Genomic DNA, 24046 nt, shown 5'->3' with positions numbered 1-24046 from the left:
CATTTTTAAAACAGGCCTTTTGTTTTATTTAGCAGACAGTAGTCATAGATAATGGTTGGCAGAATGTTTAGAAGTATTACACCTTTAAAACCCATATGAATAGCCAATAACAATCATAAGTACAATAGTATACATTCAGTGTCTGTCACGATCGTCGGATACAGAGGACCAAGGCGCAGCGTGGAAGGCGAACATACTTTTATTTATTAGAATAATCACCCGAACAAAACAACAAATCGATACGTGACGTCCTCGGTTCAAACACCAACCTACACTGGAACAAGATCCCACATAAAACAATGCCAAACGGCTACCTAAGTATGGCTCCCAATCAGAGACAACGAGCTACAGCCGTCTCCGATTGGGAGCCACCCTGGCCAACATAGAAATACAAAACTAGAACAAACAAAGAAAACTCACACCCTGGCTCAACATACAAGCGTCCCCAGAGCCAGGGCGTGACAGTGTCGGCATCTCTACTTCACTTTTATTCACAAACATCATGAACTGCCCTGAGGCTGCAACGGTTGACCCACTACACACTAGCGGTCTATCTATGTCCCATATGCCTCCAGTTTTTGCCTCTACCGCTGACTGTACTCAGGAGGAGTGTCATTTAGGCCTGCTATAGTGGATATCCTCCATTTTGAAAAGCTAGAGTTGCATATGGCACCAAGGCTTTGCCCTCGGCCATGGCTGATGCTGGTGCGGCAGTGAGATTTCAGTCAGAGTTCATACTGGAGATCGGTCGAAAGAAGGACATTTGCTCCAGGAGTCATATTAGTCCTATATAAGGAATCATGTAAAGTCTGGGAAGGTTTCTGTGCCAGAAGATAACCAATAACACAGCATAATAACTAACTAGCTGTATTTTGAAAAGGTTAAGCCAGGCCTTTGTTTTCTTCTCAAAGCTTCTGGCAATATCTAAGCCTCTACACGTGCTGTGCTGAAGCTTTTTATCAATCCATTTCAGCATCAAGAGAGCACCATGTCCAACGCTTTTCTCATCGGGATGGATACATTATTCACTGACAATGACAATAATATTGGTTTAGCGAGATAACTGATGAGGACTCCTTTAAGCATATTTAAAGTTGCATGATGATAAAGGTTTTGTGCAGCCTTGGACAGAAATTAAAGTTCATTATCTGCAGGCGACATCCTCGTTTGGAAAGATAATGGAAATGAAAATGGGAAAAGAAGTAGGCCTAGCTATGTTTTGGGGGAATTTAAAACTGTAACGATAACAATAATGGCAGTATTACCAGCAATGTTGAATTAAGCTTCAATAGATCTATATATCCTCCATTAGCCACAACCTTGAATACATATCCTTAATAATTTATCAAGAAAGTAGCTTTTAATATGTATTTGTCATGTAAAGTTGATCCAATAATGTAATATTTAAAGATAATGAAGTATGTATGTATTATTAGATATTAAAACATAGTATTATTATCCCATTATAGCTTGTATCCACAGGTTGACAAACTGATATTTAAGGATGAGATGGCCAATTCTCGAAAATGCTGTGGGGTTCCAAAATTCTAAATCCAAGCACCCTCCATTATGTCCGCTCCATCTATCAAATCAAATCGTATAGGTCACATACACATATTTAGCAGATGTTATTGGTCACATACACATATTTAGCAGATGTTATTGGTCACATACACATATTAAGCAGATGTTATTGCGGGTGTAGCGAAATGCTTGTGTTCCTAGCTCCAACAGTGCAGTAGTATCTAACAATTCACAACAATACACACAAATCTAAAAGTAAAACAATGGAATGAAGAAATATATAAATATTAGGACGAGCAATGTTGGAGTGGCATTGACTAAAATACAGTAGATTATATCATGAAGGGTTCTAAAGTATGCTTTGTCTCTCTTGAATGAGAGCACCAATACAACAGGCTGTGAGTGTAGCGCATTGTCCTTGAGCTACCTGGCAGTTGTACAGTAGACTACTTTAACAAGTTATCATTTGGGTTCATGTTGACACGATCTCTGTGAAGCTAGCTCCCAAATTCATGCAGCAAAAGACAGGAGACGGTTCAGGAGATTTAAAAAGATGTGGTGTGTCCCTGCCCTGTCATTTTACTGAAAGCTTTAACTGAAATGTAATTGCTTTAAAGAGAAGAGAATGGGTGTTGAATTACTCTGTATTGGATCCACATACAACTGAGGTAAAACAGATTTCAAACTGAACGCAGTGTTACCAAATCACCGTGGCAAAAAGCCTTATTGAACTTCTTCTGTAGCAGAGGAAGCATTTTTTGGCTCCTTTGTGCTGGCAGTTGGGATAAATGGTGAAATAATCCTTTATGGAACATGTATAATTATTTTATTATTATAAATCAGTTATAATGATTGCTTAATCTCCCCTACAATACAAGTGACAACCATTTCTCAAATATGAATGGCAATAACACATCACTATCCGTGAGAGAAGGTTGTGATCTTTAATCAGGTATAACATCGCTGGTGTAGGTAAATGCAACTGGACAAAGGCTTCATTGAGCAAATTAGAGACAAAGCACTTTCAACCTGTATTTTTTCCCCTCAAGTGTATTGACATTAATATGACATTTATTATGCTCCAAGTGCCCTAAAATGAATCTATTTCCATGAACCCTTGCCTTCACACCTATTCCTTCATTGTATGACATTGTTTTGACACTGTTAAAGAGCTGTTAAAGTCCTGGCTCAAAAATGTCCGTTCCAGAAGTTCACCTTCACTCTTTCTCACTTCCTCTCCTTCAGGAAGGTCAGACAGAACAGGACACGATGGTAGAATAAAGCCAGTAAGCTCTAATGTGAGTCAAGAAACACAGGTCAATACAAATTTCCTCAAGAGCCTGTGATAAGTTCAATGGCCATTGAACACAGATCAGCAATGACATCCTGCAGAGTTATTGTGCACCTGAGGATGGTCTAATCAAGATGGCAATGGTCTCGCCCTCAACACTTTCTAACAGGATGACTAGAGATGGGTCACGCAAGGAGGCCCCTCGGATTTTACCTGGGAAAGGTCTAAAGTAAAAGGGAGATTATGTATTGGTCTAACCATCAAGACTATTAGTGGAGGGTCCTCTTTGAAAATAATGAATGGAGATGATGGGTCATGTTAGGAGGCCATCTACAGAGGTGGTCCTCTGTAGCTCAGCTGGTAGAGCACAGCGCTTGTAACGCCAAGGTAGTAGGTTCGATCCCCAGGACCACCCATACACACAAAAAAAAAGATGTATGCACGCATGACTGTAAATCGCTTTGGATAAAAGCGTCTGCTAAATGGCATATTATTATTATTATCTTGGATTTGAACTGGGAAAAGTCCAAGTAAAAGCCATTAACCACTGGGCACAGACGTCAGTTCAACGTCTAGTTTTGATTTTCACTAACGTGAAATAAACAAAAACAATTCATTGGATTTAGGTCAAAAGTTGGGGGGAAAAAGACAATGCCATTAAGTTGATGGCGTTTTGCAAATCCAATCAGTTTTCCACGTTGATTCAACATCCTCACATAGATTTATTTTTTATTTTTTATGAAGTGTAAACAATGCTGATTCAAAAAAAAAAAGTCCAGTGGGTAGCTACTTTTTTACAATTACGCTGCCATGGCAAACCTTTAATAACCGCTAAGTATGGAGTATTAGAATCATTGCTGAAGATACTTTGTTTCATTAATATCTAATGACTCACAGTAATTGAAGACAAGGGGAATTTGAGGGGGGTTGCTTACTGCAAGTTATGAGGGGGGGATGCCTGACTGAAAAGAAGTCAAACAATACTTATTTTGACTATGTTATCATTGTTAGTACCAATCTCTGTATTTTTTTGCTTTTCAAAAATAGCACTGTTCATGGAATGGCAAAAATCATACATACCAATATATATTGATGTTTACTCTGTTGTTCTAAATCGCAATACAAAACCCATTCATTAATTTGACTTCATATTGACTTAAAAACATCAGTGTACACGATTTGCATAACTTTGCCACAAAATAAAGGCCCCCAGACATGGCAGCTCGTAAACCGTTCAAAATGGCTCCTCCAGTCTTCCAAGTAAACAAGCATTGTTTGTAAGAAAACATATCATTCAAATAAGCTTTTAATCTGTTCAAGAATGACCAAGAGGACAGCCTCTGTCACAGCCTTTTATTCCAGTACCCCAGGAATCCCTTGGATGAGCAGCATTATCTTATTGAACATGACAATCATATTACTGACACAGCAATAGAAATGAAACGGTAAATTGAATTCATATAACCGAGTGAAGAGAATGTGGTTTTTACAGTGGAGAAACGCTGAGGAAAGTGGATATTTGTGTCAAAATCACTTACAGGAGGGTTTTCAGGGCCTGACGTTTGGGGAGTCTGAGCAATTTCCTTTTACACTCTACTGCTTACTCAGGCTGCAACATGTCTAAACTGAGCACAGGTCACGGCGCTATGAGCGATGCCCATCTGAAATTCAATTCCCCTGCGCTTGGAGGAGCGCTACCTCCAAATGTCAGCGGTGACTATCCCGCTATCTTCAAATGCACTGGGCAGTGCAGTGCACTGAGGCTGGGGGGAAGGGGGCTTTCAACCATGGAGGTGTGAGAGACCACCTTGACTCCAGCGCACTCCACTAGCTCCTACGGATTAAATATAGCATAGATGAGATTAACCTTGATCTATTGATTTTGTAAACAGCACAGCAGTAGCAATGGTTAATTTACATTACTTATGCACTCTAGATTCACTGCATAATGGTTCACAATTCATTGAGCAGGGAGGGTCTGGACTGCATGGAGATACATCTGCATTGTTTTTGTAGATTTTAAGGGTAGAATAAAATTATCTGACTGCATTTCATATCTGGGCAGCTTTAATATTCATGAAAATGTGATTATTCAAGGCATCATGACAGTGGATGTGCTGCTGGGAGACTTGGGTCACCAGCTCTTGAACCACAGCCTCCTCCGGGAGGCATCATGTGCTAAATTATGGATTCTGATATCCACCGTCACCTGACAAGTGAAACCCACACACAGATGGGGTCACGCAGGGCGTTTAGCCCAAGGCCTGAACTCCTTGGCTTTACCCCGTTGGAGGCAGCAGCGGGAAGGAGGGAGAGAGGGACAGATGCAAACGAGATAGGAGCAGCAGCGGGGGGAAATATAAGAAATATTCTAAGTGAGATATTTGCTGAGAGCCAGCTCAGTGCTCACAGTGACTACATAATATGGGCACTCAACCCAGTCCAAGCCAAAAGGTACACACAGTAACAGAGAGCGTGCCTACTAGATAAGATTCCTCAGTCTAGCCAGGAAGCTCTGGACCCCTGGCTTGCTTCAGTTCATACAGTGCCTTTAGAAAGTATTCCCATCTATGGACTTTTTTCCACTTTTTGTTGTGTTACAACCTACATTTAAAATTGATTAAATATAGACTTGTTTGTCGTCACTGGCCTACACACAATACACCATAATGTCAACATGGAATTCAGTTCAGAAATTTTTACAAATTAATTACAAATGAAAAGCTGAAATGTCTTGAGTCAATATGTATTCAACCCCTCTTATGGCAAGCCTAAATAAGTTCAGGAGAAAAAATTGGCTTAACAAGTCCCATAATAAAGGTTAATCGACTCTGTGTGCAATAATAGTGTTTAACATGATTTATGACTACCTCATCTCTGTACCCTACACACACAATTATATGTAAGATCCCGCAGTTGAGCAATGACTTTCAAACAGATTAAATCACAAATACCAGGAGGGTTTTTCAATCCCTCGCAAAGGGCACATATTGGTAGATGGGTAAAAAATAAAAAAAACTGACATTGAATATCCCTTTGAGCATGAAGTTATTAATTACACTTTGGATGGTGTATCAATACACCCAGTCACTACAAAGATACAAGCAACCTTCCTAACTCAGTTGCCGGAGAGGAAGGAAACCGCTCAGGGATTTCACCATGAGGCCAATGGTGACTTCAAAACAGTTTAAATGGCTGTGATAGGAGAAAACTGAGGATGGATAAACATTGTAGTTACTCCACAATACTAATCTAATTGACATAACGATACAAAAGGAAGCCTGTACAAAATAAAACATGTTCCAAAACATGCATCCTGTTTGCAACAAGGCACTAAAGTAATGCTGCAAATAATGTGGCAAAGCAATTAACTTTTTGTCCTCAATACAAAGTATTATGTTCGGGGCAAATCCAATCCAACCCATTACAGAGTGCCACTCCATATTTTCAAGCGTAGTGGTGGTGGCCAGACACTGGGAGATTAATTCACCTTTCAGCAGGACAATAACCTAAAACACAAGGCCAAGTCTACACTGGAGTTGCTAACTAAGAAGACAGTGAATGTTCTTGAGTGGCCAAGTTACAGTTTTGGCTTAAATCTGCTTGAAAATCGATGGCAAGGCCTGCATTTTTTTTCTAGCAATGATCAACAAACAATTTGACAGTGTTTGAATTTAGAAAATAGTCATTTGCAAATGTTGCATAATCCAGGTGTGGAAAGCTCTTTGAGACTTACCCAGAAAGACTCAGTTGTAATCGCTGCCAAAGGCGATTCTAACATGTATGGACTCAGGGGGTTGAATACTTATCTAATGAAGATATATTAGGGTTTTATTTTTTCATAATATATATAAAAAAATATATATATTTTTTTAAATATAAATGTTACAATTTTTCTTCCAATTTCATGTACATCGTTGAGAAGAAACGTAAAAAATAAAGCCATTTTTATTTAATTTGTGAATACTGTAACTCCCAGGGCCTTTGCGGTATAGGCATCTCTTAGTACCACAAGATATTATAGCCTAGTCTCTTCCCACAGCAATTGGTTTTGCATGGCGCTCCAGTGAAGACTCAATTCAGCCGCTCATCGTCCTGCAGAGAGAATGACAGGCCGGTCAGCCTGATAAGAGGCTCAGCAACACTTTATACCAGCAGCATTACCACGCAGTTCTACCACTGGAGTTGTCCCGCTTAGGACCCGGTGCCATCTCAATCTCAAACACTGGTGGCAACTTACCGAGGTTAGAGTCTAATCATGCTAGCTAATACGACTCAGTGTATGTTTTGTGTTATCACACATTTGATAACCTGTTTGGATTTACCCAAGGAGGGAATTGGCGGAATAGGTCTCTGCAAATGCAAACACGACAAGGTAATCTAGGTGCAAATTATGTAAATATATTGATTAGATATTTCTCAAAATATTGTTAGGCTTTAACACAGCGGTCAGATATCCAGTGTTAAACTATTAATAAGCTGTTGATTGGGTTTGCTCCGATTCCCGGTCTTAGTACACAGTGAGAAAATGAGCAAATATTTGTCTCTTCTTCTTGCCGCTTTTCTCACAGAGTGAATTCCCCAGAACTCATAATGCAGCCTGAGAGCCAGTGGCCTCTCTCTCTACCATATTCTTCCTCTATCTACACCGAACAAAAATATAAACGCAACATGCAAAAGTGTTGATCCCATGTTTCATGAGCTGAAATAAAAATATCCCAGAAATGTTCCATACACACAAAAAGCTTATTTCTCTAAAATGTTGTGCACAAATTAGTTTACATCCCTGTTAGTGAGCATTTCTCCTTTGCCAAGATAACCCATCCACCTGACAGGTGTGGCAAATCAAGAAGCTGACTAAACAGCATGATCATTACACAGGTGCACCTTGTGCTGGAGACAATAAAAGGCCACTAAATAAAATGTGCAGTTTTGTCACAGAACACAATGCCACAGATGTCTCAAGTTGAGGGAGCGTGCAATTGGCATGCGGACTGCAGGAATGTCCACCAGAGGTGTTGCTAGAGAATTTAATGTTAATTTCTCTACCATAAGCCACCTCCAATGTCATTTTAGAGAATTTGGCAGTATGTCCAACCGGCCTCACAACCGCAGACCACGTGTATGGCGTCGTGCGGGCGAGCGGTTTGCTGATGTCAACGTTGTGAACAGCTACAATCAACAGCCTGATCATCTCTATGCGAGGGAGATGTGTCACGCTGCATGAGGCAAATGGTGGTCACACCAGATACTGACTGATTTCTGATCCATGCCCCTACCTTTTTTAAAGGTATCTGTGGCCAACAGATGCATATCTGTATTCTCAGTCATGTGAAATCCATAGATTAAGGCCTAATGAATTTATTTAAATTGACTGATTTCCTTATATGAACTGTAACTCAGTAAAATCTTAGAAATTGTTGTTGCATGTTGCGTTTATATTTTTGTTCAGTATACCTCTCCCTCTATTTATCTGAATTTGCCTCTCACTGCTCTCTCTTACCTAAGTCCTAAAACATTCCAAAAGGTCTTGCTCCCAGTCTTCAGAGGGGAAGCTACAGAGAGGTGGCATGCATGGCTGACAGTTACAGAACAATGGTGATATATGCATCCTGGGCTCCCGAGTGGCGCAGTGGTCTAAGGCACTGCATCTCAGTGCTTGATGCGTCACTACAGACCGAGTGGTGCAGCGGTCTAAACACTACATCTCAGTGCTTGAGGGGTCACTACAGACCGAGTGGTGCAGCAGTCTAAGGCACTGCATCTCAGTGCTTGAGGCGTCACTACAGACCCCCTGGTTCGATTCCAGGCTGTATCACAACCGGACGTGATTGGGAGTCCCATAGGGCAGCGCACAATTGGCCCACCGTCGTCCGGGTTTGGCCGGTGTAGGCTGTCATTGTAAATAAGAATTTGTTCTTAACTGACTTGCCTAGTTAAATAAAGGTCAAATAAAATAAAATAAACACATGCCTCGACTTCCCATGACCTTGGTTGACCTGGTTAGACAGAGACAGACATCACAATCAGTCTCACTGGATAATGGCCATTGTAACAGTCAGAGGTCAGGAGCTGTAGCATTCCTCATACAACACAAACTTAGGCCTAGATTAAATCCGGACCACGGAAGATTTGCATTATAGTGCGATTTACATTTAAAGGTAATTTCCGATTGAGCCGACATATGCAGTGTTTACTGTGAATGCGGTCTCCGTGAACGCGGGAAAAAACATTGCCTTTAAAAGGTGCATAGCTGAAAAAGGTTGACCGTATTGAATCTGAATGTTCGTTAACCAGTTACATACGTTGTTGCTATAAGCTTTATGGTTTACAGCCAGGAATAGGCTTTAAAACTGGTCATACCAGGAAAGTGCTGTATACAACGGTCTCTACTGTAAAATATTGTTGTTCTCTTTAACCTGGGCATAGTGTATCATGAAGAGGGAGCATTTGAACCTCAATGATTTGACAGTGAACATTCCCTTGGAAACTGTAGTGTACTCTTACTGCCCTCTAGTGAAAAATTCCACACAGTCACAGAGTACCATAGTAATACTGTATCTACAGGGATGCAAACTGGTGGGGGGCAAAGAAGATGAGAAGGTGGAAACTAGCGTAATGCGTAGTATAGCGCTATGTAGGACTTAATGTGGATGACCCATTTAAGGTTTAAAACTGTCAATTTTTCCAAAAGGTGAAGTGCAGCTGTAAAGAAAACACAAATGTTTCTAAAAACAAGGCAAAGACCAAACAGGGTTAAAAGCATATAGAGTAGCTATGCATTGTATTTGTACAGGGTCATTTCACATGTATAATACAGTCATTACAAAAATATTCACACAATAAAATAAAATAAAATAAAATAATGGATCCACTGTTGAATTTAGGCACAAATTAAGTGTACAAAATGCATTCCTATAATTTTGTTACATACACACTTTTGCTAAAGTATTTTACAAACCAATCTGTAAACATTTCCATCATCCAGTTGACAGTCCAATGGATACCGTGTCATCTATAGATCAATAAATACTGTTTCAAGGCGCAAATGTGCAACCAAATCACAAGAACACTAATGTCATAGTATAGTCAAGGTCTACAAAGACCATGCTTTACGTTTTGTGACACGTAAAAAGCTGTCCATTTCAGGAGAGTGGTAACTACAAAACAGAGGTTAGAACTTCTCCAAAATTCCCAGTTTTTTCCAGAAAATTTGATTCTGGGAATCTTTCAACCAGGATTTCGGGAAAACCTTGGGAAGGTTACAGGAATTTTGCAACTCTACTAGGCAATACTAGGAAGAGAAGCCGCCGACAGATGCATGCATAGAGAGACATTTAAAAACAAAAAAGACAACACATAAAATCTGTTCAAATACTTCTCGCAATGCAAAATAAAATGAGCAAGACGTAGATGTCTATGTACAGCTGTGAAGGTGTTAAGTCCTTACATAGTTCGGTACCCATCAAATAAAGTGTGATCCAGCTAAAGCCAAAGCCTTTACCGAAGGTTTTGAGGAATCATGTAGTCAATCTAATGCTACCTATACCATCTATGCATGTACACAAATTAAGAATCAATTCATATTTCAACTTGTTATAAAACAAGTTAAAATGAGACTTTTAGCTACGAATCATACTGGCACACTATCAATACACAAGGCAATGGGACTGAACATTTTTCTTCATATTTGAAAAGTGTATGTGTGCCTATATGTATTCAGGATATGAGTTATAGAAAATAGAACTTTCCTACATCAAACTGTACTACACACTGCAGTATATTTAAGAAGATGGACTGTCTGTTCAATGTTTCTTCATGGTGGAGATAAGAGCAGAAATGCGGACAATACTGAAAATACAGATTTGTCTAATAATGTATTGCCATATTTTATTTTTAGAACATTTGCAGGCGGTCTCCTGTCTCAGTACTAACCAGGTCTGACCCTGAACACGCCTGTTCAGGGTGGTATGGCCACAAGCAATTATTTTATACCCAGTTTTCTCCCCGAATTTGGTCCCTTGGCATCTCTGCAACTCCTCAATGGGCTCGGGAGAGGCAAAGGCCGAGTCATGCGTCCACCGAAGCATGACCCGCCTGGCCTCCTACTTCTTACCACACTGCTCGCTTGACCCGGATGTCAGCCGCACCAATGTGTTTTAACTGACGACCGGAGTCAGCTTGCAGGCGCCCGGCCCGGTCACAAGGAGTTGCTAAAGCACGATGAGCCAAGGAAAGCACCCACCAGCCAAACCCTCTCCTACCCTGGACGGCGCTGAGTCAATTGTGCGCCGTCCTATGGGGCTCCCGGTCATAGTAGGTTACTTACTTTGGCCCTCGATGGACTGTAGATGGGCAGGTTTGGTGGTACAGTGAGACCTGTCGTAACCTGTATAAATCTTACTGGTTCCCAGAAGTGCTGTGACGATACCAATATCACAAAAAAATGTAAATGACAAAAATGAAAACACGAAGCAGATCTAACTCTTTAGTCCTTTAAAAACCTGCTATATGTAAGACATTGTCTGATATAGCTTGGAAAATAAATGTGACTCTGGATGACAACATAATGTTTGTTTCCAACATTAGGGTTGTTTTCCTAAAGAAGTTAATTCCGCTTCGTGTTTTGTTTCCTTGCCACGATTCTAACGAGTATCGCAATACTGGTATCGTCCCAGTCCAGCCTCTTCACTGGTTTGCGTGCATGCGGCGCTCAGCGGCTGCCGCTAACTTTCTGCGTTGCAGAGTCATAGAGTCCGAGATTGAGCCTGCTGGGATGTCATCCTCAAGAGTGGGCAGACCTTCATCGTACTCATATTCATCGTCGTTCATAGCAGCAGCAGTTTCCTCTGGGCTCTTGCTCAGATATCTCCTGAGAGGAGAGCAGGAAGAGAGGAGCAGCTTTTAATTTGTAAGACCTCTGCTGGGTTGTTAGGGTTGAGCCGGGATGTGGACATGAAGCTAGGGTTAGGGTTGAGCCGGGATGTGGACATGAAGCTAGGGTTAGGGTTGAGCCGGGATGTGGACATGAAGCTAGGGTTAGGGTTGTGGTTGAGGCTAGGTTTGAACCTGGATGTGGACGTGAAGCTAGAGTTGAGGTTGAGGTTAGGGTTGAGTCGGGATGTGGACATGAAGCTAGGGTTAGGGTTGAAGGTTAGGGTTGAGCCGGGATGTGGACATGAAGTTAGGGTTATGGATGAGGGTTAGAGTTGAGCCGGAATGTGGACATGAAGCTAGGGTTAGGGTTGTGGTTGAGGTTAGGGTTGAGCCGGGATGAGGACATGAAGCTAGGGTTAGGGTTGTGGTTGACGCTAGGGTTAGGGTTGAGCCGGTATGTGGACGTGAAGCTAGGGTTAGGGTTGAGGTTAGGGTTGAGCCGGCATGTGGACGTGAAGCTAGGGTTAGGGTTAGGGTTGAGCCGGGATGTGGACATGAAGCTAGGGTTAGGGTTGAGGTTGAGGGTTAGGGTTGAGCCGGGATGTGGACATGAAGCTAGGGTTAGGGTTAGGGTTGAGCCGGCATGTGGACGTGAAGCTAGGGTTAGGGTTAGGGTTGAGCCGGGATGTGGACATGAAGCTAGGGTTAGGGTTGAGGTTAGGGTTGAGCCGGGATGTGGACATGAAGCTAGGGTTAGGGTTGAGGTTAGGGTTGAGCTGGGATGTGGACATGAAGCTAGGATTAGGGTTATGGATGAGGCTAGGGTTGAGCCAGGATGTGGACATGAAGCTAGGGTTAGGGTTGAGGTTAGGGTTGAGCTGGGATGTGGACATGAAGCTAGGATTAGGGTTGAGCCGGAATGTGGACATGAAGCTAGGGTTACGGTTGAGGTTGAGCCGGGATGTGGACATGAAGCTAGAGTTAGGGTTGTGGTTGAGGCTAGGGTTGAGCCGGGATGTGGAAATGAAGCTAGGGTTAGGGTTGAGGTTAGGGTTGAGCCAGGATGTGGACATGAAGCTAGGGTTAGGGCTCTGGTTGAGGTTAGGGTTGAGCCGGGATGTGGACATGAAGCTAGGGTTAGGGTTGTGGTTGAGGCTAGGGTTGAGCCGGTATGTGGACATGAAGCTAGGGTTAGGGTTGAGGTTAGGTTTGAGCCGGTATGTGGACATGAAGCTAGGGTTAGGGTTGAGCCGGGATGTGGACATGAAGCTAGGGTTGAGGTTAGGCTTGAGCCGGGATGTGGACATGAAGCTAGGGTTAGGGTTGAGCCGGGATGTTGACATGATGCTAGGGTTAGGGTTGTGGTTGAGGCTAGAGTCAGCCTTGAGCCGGGATGTGGAAATGAAGCTAGGGTTAGGGTTGAGCCGGGATGTGGACATGAAGCTAGGGTTAGGATTGAGGTTAGGTTTGAGCCGGTATGTGGACATGAAGCTAGGGTTAGGGTTGAGCCGGGATGTGGACATGAAGCTAGGGTTGAGGTTAGGGTTGAGCCGGGATGTGGACATGAAGCTAGGGTTAGGGTTGACCCGGGATGTGGACATGATGCTAGGGTTAGGGTTAGGGTTGAGCCGGCATGTGGACGTGAAGCTAGGGTTAGGGTTAGGGTTGAGCCGGGATGTGGACATGAAGCTAGGGTTAGGGTTGAGGTTAGGGTTGAGCCGGGATGTGGACATGAAGCTAGGGTTAGGGTTGAGGTTAGGGTTGAGCTGGGATGTGGACATGAAGCTAGGATTAGGGTTATGGATGAGGCTAGGGTTGAGCCAGGATGTGGACATGAAGCTAGGGTTAGGGTTGAGGTTAGGGTTGAGCTGGGATGTGGACATGAAGCTAGGATTAGGGTTGAGCCGGAATGTGGACATGAAGCTAGGGTTACGGTTGAGGTTGAGCCGGGATGTGGACATGAAGCTAGAGTTAGGGTTGTGGTTGAGGCTAGGGTTGAGCCGGGATGTGGAAATGAAGCTAGGGTTAGGGTTGAGGTTAGGGTTGAGCCAGGATGTGGACATGAAGCTAGGGTTAGGGCTCTGGTTGAGGTTAGGGTTGAGCCGGGATGTGGACATGAAGCTAGGGTTAGGGTTGTGGTTGAGGCTAGGGTTGAGCCGGTATGTGGACATGAAGCTAGGGTTAGGGTTGAGGTTAGGTTTGAGCCGGTATGTGGACATGAAGCTAGGGTTAGGGTTGAGCCGGGATGTGGACATGAAGCTAGGGTTGAGGTTAGGCTTGAGCCGGGATGTGGACATGAAGCTAGGGTTAGGGTTGAGCCGGGATGTTGACATGATGCTAGGGTTAGGGTTGTGGTTGAGGCTAGAGTCAGCCTTGAGCCGGGATGTGGAAATGAAGCTAGGGTTAGGGTTGAGCCGGGATGTGGACATGAAGCTAGGGTTAGGATTGAGGTTAGGTTTGAGCCGGTATGTGGACATGAAGCTAGGGTTAGGGTTGAGCCGGGATGTGGACATGAAGCTAGGGTTGAGGTTAGGGTTGAGCCGGGATGTGGACATGAAGCTAGGGTTAGGGTTGACCCGGGATGTGGACATGATGCTAGGGATAGGGTTGTGGTTGAGGCTTGGGTTAGGGTTGAGCCGGGATGTGGATATGAAATTAGGGTTAGGGTTGTGGTTGAGGGTTGAGCCGGGATGTTGACATGATGCTAGGGTTAGGGTTGTGGTTGAGGCTAGGGTTAGGGTTGAGCCGGGATGTGGACATGAAGCTAGGGTTAGGGCTCTGGTTGAGGTTAGGGTTGAGCCGGGATGTGGACATGAAGCTAGGGTTAGGGTTGAGCCGGGATGTGGACATGAAGCTAGGGTTAGGGTTGAGGTTAGGTTTGAGCCGGTATGTGGACATGAAGCAAGGGTTAGGGTTGAGCCGGGATGTGGACATGAAGCTAGGGTTGAGGTTAGGGTTGAGCCGGGATGTGGACATGAAGCTAGGGTTAGGGTTGAGCCGGGATGTTGACATGATGCTAGGGTTAGGGTTGTGGTTGAGGCTAGAGTCAGCCTTGAGCCGGGATGTGGAAATGAAGCTAGGGTTAGGGTTGAGCCGGGATGTGGACATGAAGCTAGGGTTAGGGTTGAGGTTAGGTTTGAGCCGGTATGTGGACATGAAGCTAGGGTTAGGGTTGAGCCGGGATGTGGATATGAAATTAGGGTTAGGGTTGTGGTTGAGGGTTGAGCCGGGATGTTGACATGATGCTAGGGTTAGGGTTGTGGTTGAGGCTAGGGTTAGGGTTGAGCCGGGATGTGGATATGAAGCTATTGTGGTTAGGGTTGAGCTGGGATGTGGGCATGAAGCTAGGGTTAGGGTTGAGCTGGAATGTAGACATTAAGCTAGGGTTAGGGTTGAGCCGGGATGTGGACATGAAGCTAGGGTTAGGGTTGTGGTTGAGGCTAGGGTTGAGCCGGGATGCGGACATGAAGCTAGGGTTAGGGTTGTGGTTGAAGGTAGGTTTGAGCCGGAATGTGGACATGATGCTAGGGTTAGGGTTGAGGCTAGGGTTGACCCGGGATGTGGACATGATGCTAGGGTTAGGGTTGTGGTTGAGGCTAGGGTTAGGGTTGAGCCAGGATGTGGATATGAAGCTAGAGTTAGAGTTGAGGTTAGGCTTGAGCCGGGATGTTGACATGAAGTTAGGGTTGAGGCTAGGGTTGAGCTGGGATGTGGTCATGAAGCTAGGGTTAGGGTTGAGCTGGAATGTAGACATTAAGCTAGGGTTAGGGTTGAGCCGGGATGTGGACATGAAGCTAGGGTTAGGGTTGTGGTTGAGGCTAGGGTTGAGCCGGGATGCGGATATGAAGCTAGGGTTAGGGTTGTGGTTGAAGGTAGGTTTGAGCCGGAATGTGGACATGATGCTAGGGTTAGGGTTGTGGTTAGGGTTGAGCCGGGATGAGGACATGAAGCTAGGGTTAGGGTTGTGGTTGAGGCTAGGGTTGACCCGGGATGTGGACATGATGCTAGGGTTAGGGTTGTGGTTGAGGCTAGGGTTAGGGTTGAGCCGGGATGTGGACATGAAAATAGGGTTAAGGTTGTGGTTGAGGATTGAGCCGGGATGTTGACATGATGCTAGGGTTACGATTGAGGTTAGGGTTGAGCCGGGATGTGGACATGAAGCTAGGGTTAGGGTTGTGGTTGAGGCTAGGGTTAGGGTTGAGCCAGGATGTGGACATGAATCTAGGGTTAGGGTTGTGGTTGAGGCTAGGGTTGATCCGGGATGTGGACATGAAGCTAGGGTTAGGGTTGAGGTTAGGGTTGAAACGGGATGTGGACATGAAGCTAGGGTTACGATTGAGGTTAGGGTTGAGCCGGGATGTGGACATGAAGCTAGGGTTAGGGTTGTGGTTGAGGCTAGGGTTAGGGTTGAGCCAGGATGTGGACATGAATCTAGGGTTAGGGTTGTGTTTGAGGCTAGGGTTGATCCGGGATGTGGACATGAAGCTAGGGTTAGGGTTGAGGTTGAAACGGGATGTGGACATGAAGCTAGGGTTAGGGTTGAGGCTAGGATGAGGTAGGATGTGGACATGAAGCTAGGGTTAGGGTTGTGGTTGAGGTTAGGCTTGAGCCGGGATGTGGACATCAATCTAGGGTTAGGGTTGAAGTTAGGGTTGAATCAGGATGTGGACATGAAGCTAGGTTTATGGTTGTTGTTGAGGCTAGGGTTGAGCCGGGATGTGGACATGAAGCTAGGGTTAGGGTTGAGGTTAGGGTTGAGCCGGGATGTGGACATGAAGCTAGGGTTAGGGTTAGCCTTGACCTGGGATGTGGACATGAAGCTAGGGTTACGATTGAAGTTAGGGTTGAGCCGGGATGTGGACACGAAGCTAGGGTTACGATTGAGGTTAGGGTTGAGCCGGGATGTGGACATGAAGCTAGGGTTAGGGTTGAGATTAGGGTTGAGCCGGGATGTGGACATGAAGCTAGGGTTAGGGTTGAGGTTAGGGTTGAGCCGGGATGTGGACACAAAGCTAGGGTTAGGGTTAGGCTTGAGCTGGGATGTGGACATGAAGATAGGGTTAGGGTTGAGCCGGAATGTGGACATGAAGCTAGGGTTAGGGTTGTTGTTGAGGCTAGGGTTGAGCCGGGATGTTGACAAGATGCTAGGGTTAGGGTTGTGGGTTAGGGTTGAGCCGGGATGTGGATATGAAGCTAGAGTTAAGGTTGTGGTTAGGGTTGAGCCGGGATGTGGACATGAAGCTAGGGTTAGGGTTGAGCCAGGATTGGACATGAATCTAGGGTTAGGGTTGTGGTTGAGGCTAGGGTTGATCCGGGATGTGGACATGAAGCTAAGGTTAGGGTTGAGGTTAGAGTTGAAACGGGATGTGGACATGAAGCTAGGGTTAGAGTTGAGGCTAGGATGAGGTGGGATGTGGACATGAAGCTAGGGTTATGGTTGTGGTTGAGGTTAGGGTTGAGCCGGGATGTGGACATGAAGCTAGGGTTAGGGTTGTGGTTGAGGCTAGGGTTGAGCCGGGATGTGGACATGAAGCTAGGGTTAGGATTGAGCCGGGATGTGGACATCAATATAGGGTTAGGGTTGAAGTTAGCGTTGAATCAGGATGTGGACATGAAGCTAGGGTTATGGTTGTGGTTGAGGCTAGGGTTGAGCCGGGATGTGGACATGAAGCTAGGGTTAGGTTTGTGGTTAGGGTTGAGCCGGGATATGGACACGAAGCTAGGGTTACGATTGAGGTTAGGGTTGAGCCGGGATGTGGACATGAAGCTAGGGTTAGGGTTGAGATTAGGGTTGAGCCGGGATGTGGACATGAAGCTAGGGTTAGGGTTGAGGTTAGGGTTGAGCCGGGATGTGTACATGAAGCTAGGGTTAGGGTTAGGCTTGAGCTGGGATGTGGACATGAAGCTAGGGTTAGGGTTGAGCCGGAATGTGGACATGAAGCTAGGGTTAGGGTTGTGGTTGAGGCTAGGGTTGAGCCGGGATGTGGATATGAAGCTAGAGTTAGGGTTGTGGTTAGGGTTGAGCCGGGATGTGGACATGAAGCTAGGGTTAGGGATGTGGTTGAGGCTAGGGTTGAGCCGGGATGTTGACATGATGATAGGGTTAGGGTTGTGGGTTAGGGTTGAGCCGGGATGTGGATATGAAGCTAGAGTTAGGGTTGAGCCGGGATGTGGACATGAAGCTAGGGTTGAGCCGGGATGTGGACATGAAGCTAGGGTTAGGGTTGAGCCGGGATGTGGACATGAAGCTAGGGTTAGGATTGACCCGGGATGTGGACATGAAGCTAGGGTTAGGGTTGAGGTTAGGGTTGAGCCGGGATGTGGACATGAAGTTAGGGTTAGGGTTGACCCGGGATGTGGACATGAAGCTAGGGTTAGGGTTGAGGTTAGGGTTGAGCCGGGATGTGGGCATGAAGCTAGGGTTACGATTGAGGTTAGGGTTGAGCCGGAATGTGGACATGAAGCTAGGGTTAGGGTTGTGGTTGAGGCTAGGGTTGAGCCGGGATGTTGACATGATGCTAGGGTTAGGGTTGTGGTTGAGGGTTAGGGTTGAGCCGGGATGTGGACAAGAAGCTAGGGTTAGGGTTATGGTTTAGGTTAGGGTTGAGCCGGTATGGGGACAAGAAGCTAGGGTTAGGGTTATGGTTGAGCCGGTATGTGGACAAGATGCTAGGGTTAGGGTTATGGTTGAGCTGGGATGTGGACATGAAGCTAGGGTTAGGGATGAGGTTAGAGTTGAGCCGGGATGTGGACATGAAGCTAGGGTTAGAATTGTGGTTGAGGGTTAAAGTTGAGCCGGGATGTGGACATGAAGCTAGGATTAGGGTTGAGCCGGGTTGTGTACATGAAGCTAGGGTTAGGGTTGAGCCGGGATGTGGACATGAAGCTAGGGTTAGGATTGACCCGGGATGTGGACATGAAACTAGGGTTAGGGTTGAGGTTAGGGTTGAGCCGGGATGTGGACATGAAGTTAGGGTTAGGGTTGACCCGGGATGTGGACATGAAGCTAGGGTTAGGGTTGAGGTTAGGGTTGAGCCGGGATGTGGACATGAAGCTAGGGTTACGATTGAGGTTAGGGTTGAGCCGGAATGTGGACATGAAGCTAGGGTTAGGGTTGTGGTTGAGGCTAGGGTTGAGCCGGGATGTTGACATGATGCTAGGGTTAGGGTTGTGGTTGAGGGTTAGGGTTGAGCCGGGATGTGGACAAGAAGCTAGGGTTAGGGTTATGGTTTAGGTTAGGGTTGAGCCGGTATGGGGACAAGAAGCTAGGGTTAGGGTTATGGTTGAGCCGGTATGTGGACAAGATGCTAGGGTTAGGGTTATGGTTGAGCTGGGATGTGGACATGAAGCTAGGGTTAGGGATGAGGTTAGAGTTGAGCCGGTATGTGGACATGAAGCTAGGGTTAGAATTGTGGTTGAGGGTTAAAGTTGAGCCGGGATGTGGACATGAAGCTAGGATTAGGGTTGAGCCGGGTTGTGTACATGAAGCTAGGGTTAGGGTTGAGCCGGGATGTGGACATGAAGCTAGGGTTAGGGTTGAGCCGGGATGTGGACATGAAGATAGGGTTAGGGTTGAGCCGCGATGTGGACATGAAGCTAGGGTTGAGCCGGGATGTGGACATGAAGCTAGGGTTCAGCTGGGATGTGGACATGAAGCTAGGGTTAGGGTTGAGCCGGTATGTGGACATGAAGCTAGGGTTAGGGTTGTGGTTGAGGGTTAGGGTTGAGCCAGGATATGGACATGAGGCTAGGGTTAGGGTTGTGGTTGAGCCAGGATGTGGACATGAAGCTAGGGTTAGGTTTGTGGTTGAGGGTTAGGGTTGAGCCAGGATGTGGACATGAGGCTAGGGTTAGGGTTGTGGTTGAGGTTATGGTTGAGCCGGGATGTGGATATGAAGTTAGGGTTGTGGTTGAGGCTAGGGTTGAGCTGGGATGTGGACATGAAGCTAGGGTTAGGGTTGTGGTTGAGGCTAGGGTTGAGCCGGGATGTGGACATGAAGCTAGGGTTAGGGTTGTGGTTAGGGTTAGGGTTGAGCCGGAATGTGTACATGAAGCTAGGGTTAGGGTTGTGGTAATGCTAGGGTTGAGCCGGGATGTTGACATGATGCTAGGGTTAGGGTTGTGGGTTAGGGTTGAGCCGGGATGTGGATATGAAGCTAGGGTTGAGCCGGGATGTGGACATGAAGCTAGGGTTACGGTTGTGGTTGAGGCTAGGGTTGAGCCGGAATGTGGACATGAAGCTAGGGTTAGGGTTGAGGTTAGGGTTGAGCCGGGATGTGGACATGAAGCTAGGGTTAGGGTTGAGCCGGGATGTGGACATGAAGCTAGGGTTAGGGTTGTGGTTGAGGGTTAGGGTTGAGCCGGGATGTGGACAAGAAGCTAGGGTTAGGGTTATGGTTAGGGTTGAGCCGGTATGTGGACAAGAAGCTAGGGTTAGAATTGTGGTTGAGGGTTAAAGTTGAGCCGGGATGTGGACATGAAGCTAGGATTAGGGTTGAGCCGGGTTGTGTACATGAAGCTAGGGTTAGGGTTGAGCCGGGATGTGGACATGAAGCTAGGGTTAGGGTTGAGCCGGGATGTGGACATGAAGCTAGGGTTAGGGTTGAGCCGGGATGTGGACATGAAGCTAGGGTTCAGCTGGGATGTGGACATGAAGCTAGGGTTCAGCCGGGATGTGGACAATAAGCTAGGGTTAGGGTTGTGGTTGAGGTTAGGGTTGAGCCGGGATGTGGACATGAAGCTAGGGTTAGGGTTGAGCCGGGATGTGGACATGAAGCTAGGGTTAGGGTTGAGCCGGGATGTGGACATGAAGCTAGGGTTCAGCTGGGATGTGGACATGAAGCTAGGGTTCAGCCGGGATGTGGACAATAAGCTAGGGTTAGGGTTGTGGTTGAGGTTAGGGTTGAGCCGGGATGTGGACATGAAGCTAGGGTTAGGGTTGTGGTTGAGGTTAGGGTTGAGCCGGGATGTGGATATGAAGCTAGAGTTAGGGTTAGGGTTGTGGTTAGGGTTGAGCCGGGATGTGGACATGAAGCTAGGGTTGAGCCGGGATGTGGACATGAAGCTAGGGTTACGGTTGTGGTTGAGGCTAGGGTTGAGCCGGAATGTGGACATGAAGCTAGGGTTAGGGTTGAGGTTAGGGTTGAGCCGGGATGTGGACAAGAAGCTAGGGTTAGAATTGTGGTTGAGGGTTAAAGTTGAGCCGGGATGTGGACATGAAGCTAGGATTAGGGTTGAGCCGGGTTGTGTACATGAAGCTAGGGTTAGGGTTGAGCCGGGATGTGGACATGAAGCTAGGGTTAGGGTTGAGCCGGGATGTGGACATGAAGCTAGGGTTAGGGTTGAGCCGGGATGTGGACATGAAGCTAGGGTTCAGCTGGGATGTGGACATGAAGCTAGGGTTCAGCCGGGATGTGGACAATAAGCTAGGGTTAGGGTTGTGGTTGAGGTTAGGGTTGAGCCGGGATGTGGACATGAAGCTAGGGTTAGGGTTGAGCCGGGATGTGGACATGAAGCTAGGGTTAGGGTTGAGCCGGGATGTGGACATGAAGCTAGGGTTAGGGTTGAGCCGGGATGTGGACATGAAGCTAGGGTTCAGCTGGGATGTGGACATGAAGCTAGGGTTCAGCCGGGATGTGGACAATAAGCTAGGGTTAGGGTTGTGGTTGAGGTTAGGGTTGAGCCGGGATGTGGACATGAAGCTAGGGTTAGGGTTGTGGTTGAGGTTAGGGTTGAGCCGGGATGTGGATATGAAGCTAGAGTTAGGGTTAGGGTTGTGGTTAGGGTTGAGCCGGGATGTGGACATGAAGCTAGGGTTGAGCCGGGATGTGGACATGAAGCTAGGGTTACGGTTGTGGTTGAGGCTAGGGTTGAGCCGGAATGTGGACATGAAGCTAGGGTTAGGGTTGAGGTTAGGGTTGAGCCGGGATGTGGACATTTAGCTAGGGTTAGGGTTGAGCCGGGATGTGGACATGAAGCTAGGGTTAGGGTTGTGGTTGAGGGTTAGGGTTGAGCCGGGATGTGGACAAGAAGCTAGGGTTAGGGTTATGGTTAGGGTTGAGCCGGTATGTGGACAAGAAGCTAGGGTTAGAATTGTGGTTGAGGGTTAAAGTTGAGCCGGGATGTGGACATGAAGCTAGGATTAGGGTTGAGCCGGGTTGTGTACATGAAGCTAGGGTTAGGGTTGAGCCGGGATGTGGACATGAAGCTAGGGTTAGGGTTGAGCCGGGATGTGGACATGAAGCTAGGGTTAGGGTTGAGCCGGGATGTGGACATGAAGCTAGGGTTCAGCTGGGATGTGGACATGAAGCTAGGGTTCAGCCGGGATGTGGACAATAAGCTAGGGTTAGGGTTGTGGTTGAGGTTAGGGTTGAGCCGGGATGTGGACATGAAGCTAGGGTTAGGGTTGAGCCGGGATGTGGACATGAAGCTAGGGTTAGGGTTGAGCCGGGATGTGGACATGAAGCTAGGGTTCAGCTGGGATGTGGACATGAAGCTAGGGTTCAGCCGGGATGTGGACAATAAGCTAGGGTTAGGGTTGTGGTTGAGGTTAGGGTTGAGCCGGGATGTGGACATGAAGCTAGGGTTAGGGTTGTGGTTGAGGTTGAGGTTAGGGTTGAGCCGGGATGTGGATATGAAGCTAGAGTTAGGGTTAGGGTTGTGGTTAGGGTTGAGCCGGGATGTGGACATGAAGCTAGGGTTGAGCCGGGATGTGGACATGAAGCTAGGGTTACGGTTGTGGTTGAGGCTAGGGTTGAGCCGGAATGTGGACATGAAGCTAGGGTTAGGATTGAGGTTAGGGTTGAGCCGGGATGTGGACATGAAGCTAGGGTTAGGGTTGAGCCGGGATGTGGACATGAAGCTAGGGTTAGGGTTGTGGTTGAGGGTTAGGGTTGAGCCGGGATGTGGACAAGAAGCTAGGGTTAGGGTTATGGTTAGGGTTGAGCCGGTATGTGGACAAGAAGCTAGGGTTAGAATTGTGGTTGAGGGTTAAAGTTGAGCCGGGATGTGGACATGAAGCTAGGATTAGGGTTGAGCCGGGTTGTGGACATGAAGCTAGGGTTAGGGTTGAGCCGGGATGTGGACATGAAGCTAGGGTTAGGGTTGAGCCGGGATGTGGACATGAAGCTAGGGTTAGGGTTGAGCCGGGATGTGGACATGAAGCTAGGGTTCAGCTGGGATGTGGACATGAAGCTAGGGTTCAGCCGGGATGTGGACAATAAGCTAGGGTTAGGGTTGTGGTTGAGGTTAGGGTTGAGCCGGGATGTGGACATGAAGCTAGGGTTAGGGTTGAGCCGGGATGTGGACATGAAGCTAGGGTTAGGGTTGAGCCGGGATGTGGACATGAAGCTAGGGTTAGGGTTGAGCCGGGATGTGGACATGAAGCTAGGGTTCAGCTGGGATGTGGACATGAAGCTAGGGTTCAGCCGGGATGTGGACAATAAGCTAGGGTTAGGGTTGTGGTTGAGGTTAGGGTTGAGCCGGGATGTGGACATGAAGCTAGGGTTAGGGTTGTGGTTGAGGTTAGGGTTGAGCCGGGATGTGGACATGAAGCTAGGGTTAGGGTTGAGCCGGGATGTGGACATGAAGCTAGGGTTAGGGTTGAGCCGGGATGTGGACATGAAGCTAGGGTTCAGCCGGGATGTGGACAATAAGCTAGGGTTAGGGTTGTGGTTGAGGTTAGGGTTGAGCCGGTATGTGGACATGAAGCTAGGGTTAGGGTTGTGGTTGAGGTTAGGGTTGAGCCGGTATGTGGACATGAAGCTAGGGTTAGGGTTAGGCTTGAGCCGGGTTGTGGACATGAATCTAGGGTTAGGGTTGTGGTTGAGGCTAGGGTTGAGCCGAGATGTGGACATGAAGCTAGGGTTAGGCTTGAGCTGGGATGTGGACATAAAGCTAGGGTTAGGGTTGAGCCGGGATGTGGACATGAAGCTAGGGTTAGGGTTGTGGTTGAGGCTAGGGTTGAGCCGGGATGTTGACATGATGCTAGGGTTAGGGTTGTGGTTAGGGTTGAGCCGGGATGTGGGCATGAAGCTAGGGTTACGATTGAAGTTAGGGTTGAGCCGGAATGTTGACATGATGCTAGGGTTAGGGTTGTGGTTGAGGGTTAGGGTTGAGCCGGGATGTGGACAAGAAGCTAGGGTTAGGGTTATGGTTGAGGTTAGGGTTGAGCCGGTATGTGGACAAGAAGCTAGGGTTAGGGTTATGGTTGAGCCGGGATGTGGACATGAAGCTAGGGTTAGGGTTGAGCCGGAATGTGGACATGAAGCTAGGGATAGGGTTGAGCCGGAATGTGGACATGAAGCTAGGGTTAGGGTTGAGCCGGAATGTGGACATGAAGCTAGGGTTAGGGTT

The 24046-nt window shown here is 46.8% G+C and overlaps 1 protein-coding gene across 1 annotated transcript in view; it reads right to left on the bottom strand.

Annotated features, from left to right (window-relative positions):
• Nucleotides 1–9571: 9571 nt before the first annotated feature.
• The window catches only part of LOC311115220 (E3 ubiquitin-protein ligase AMFR-like), a 34212-nt gene continuing 19737 nt past the window's right edge, over nt 9572–24046 (bottom strand). The window contains exon 13 of the mRNA XM_084190417.1: nt 9572–11687. Within this exon, the coding sequence (XP_084046543.1) occupies nt 11504–11687 (184 nt within the window). The 3' untranslated portion in view covers nt 9572–11503. The remainder of the gene's footprint in view (nt 11688–24046) is intronic.

This window comes from Coregonus lavaretus, assembly GCF_964263955.1.
Source record: "Coregonus lavaretus genome assembly, contig: HAP1_SCAFFOLD_366, whole genome shotgun sequence".
Classification (NCBI taxonomy): Eukaryota; Metazoa; Chordata; class Actinopteri; order Salmoniformes; family Salmonidae; genus Coregonus; species Coregonus lavaretus.
Note: the sequence above shows the minus strand (reverse complement) of the source record. Positions and strands in the feature narration are given on the sequence as shown.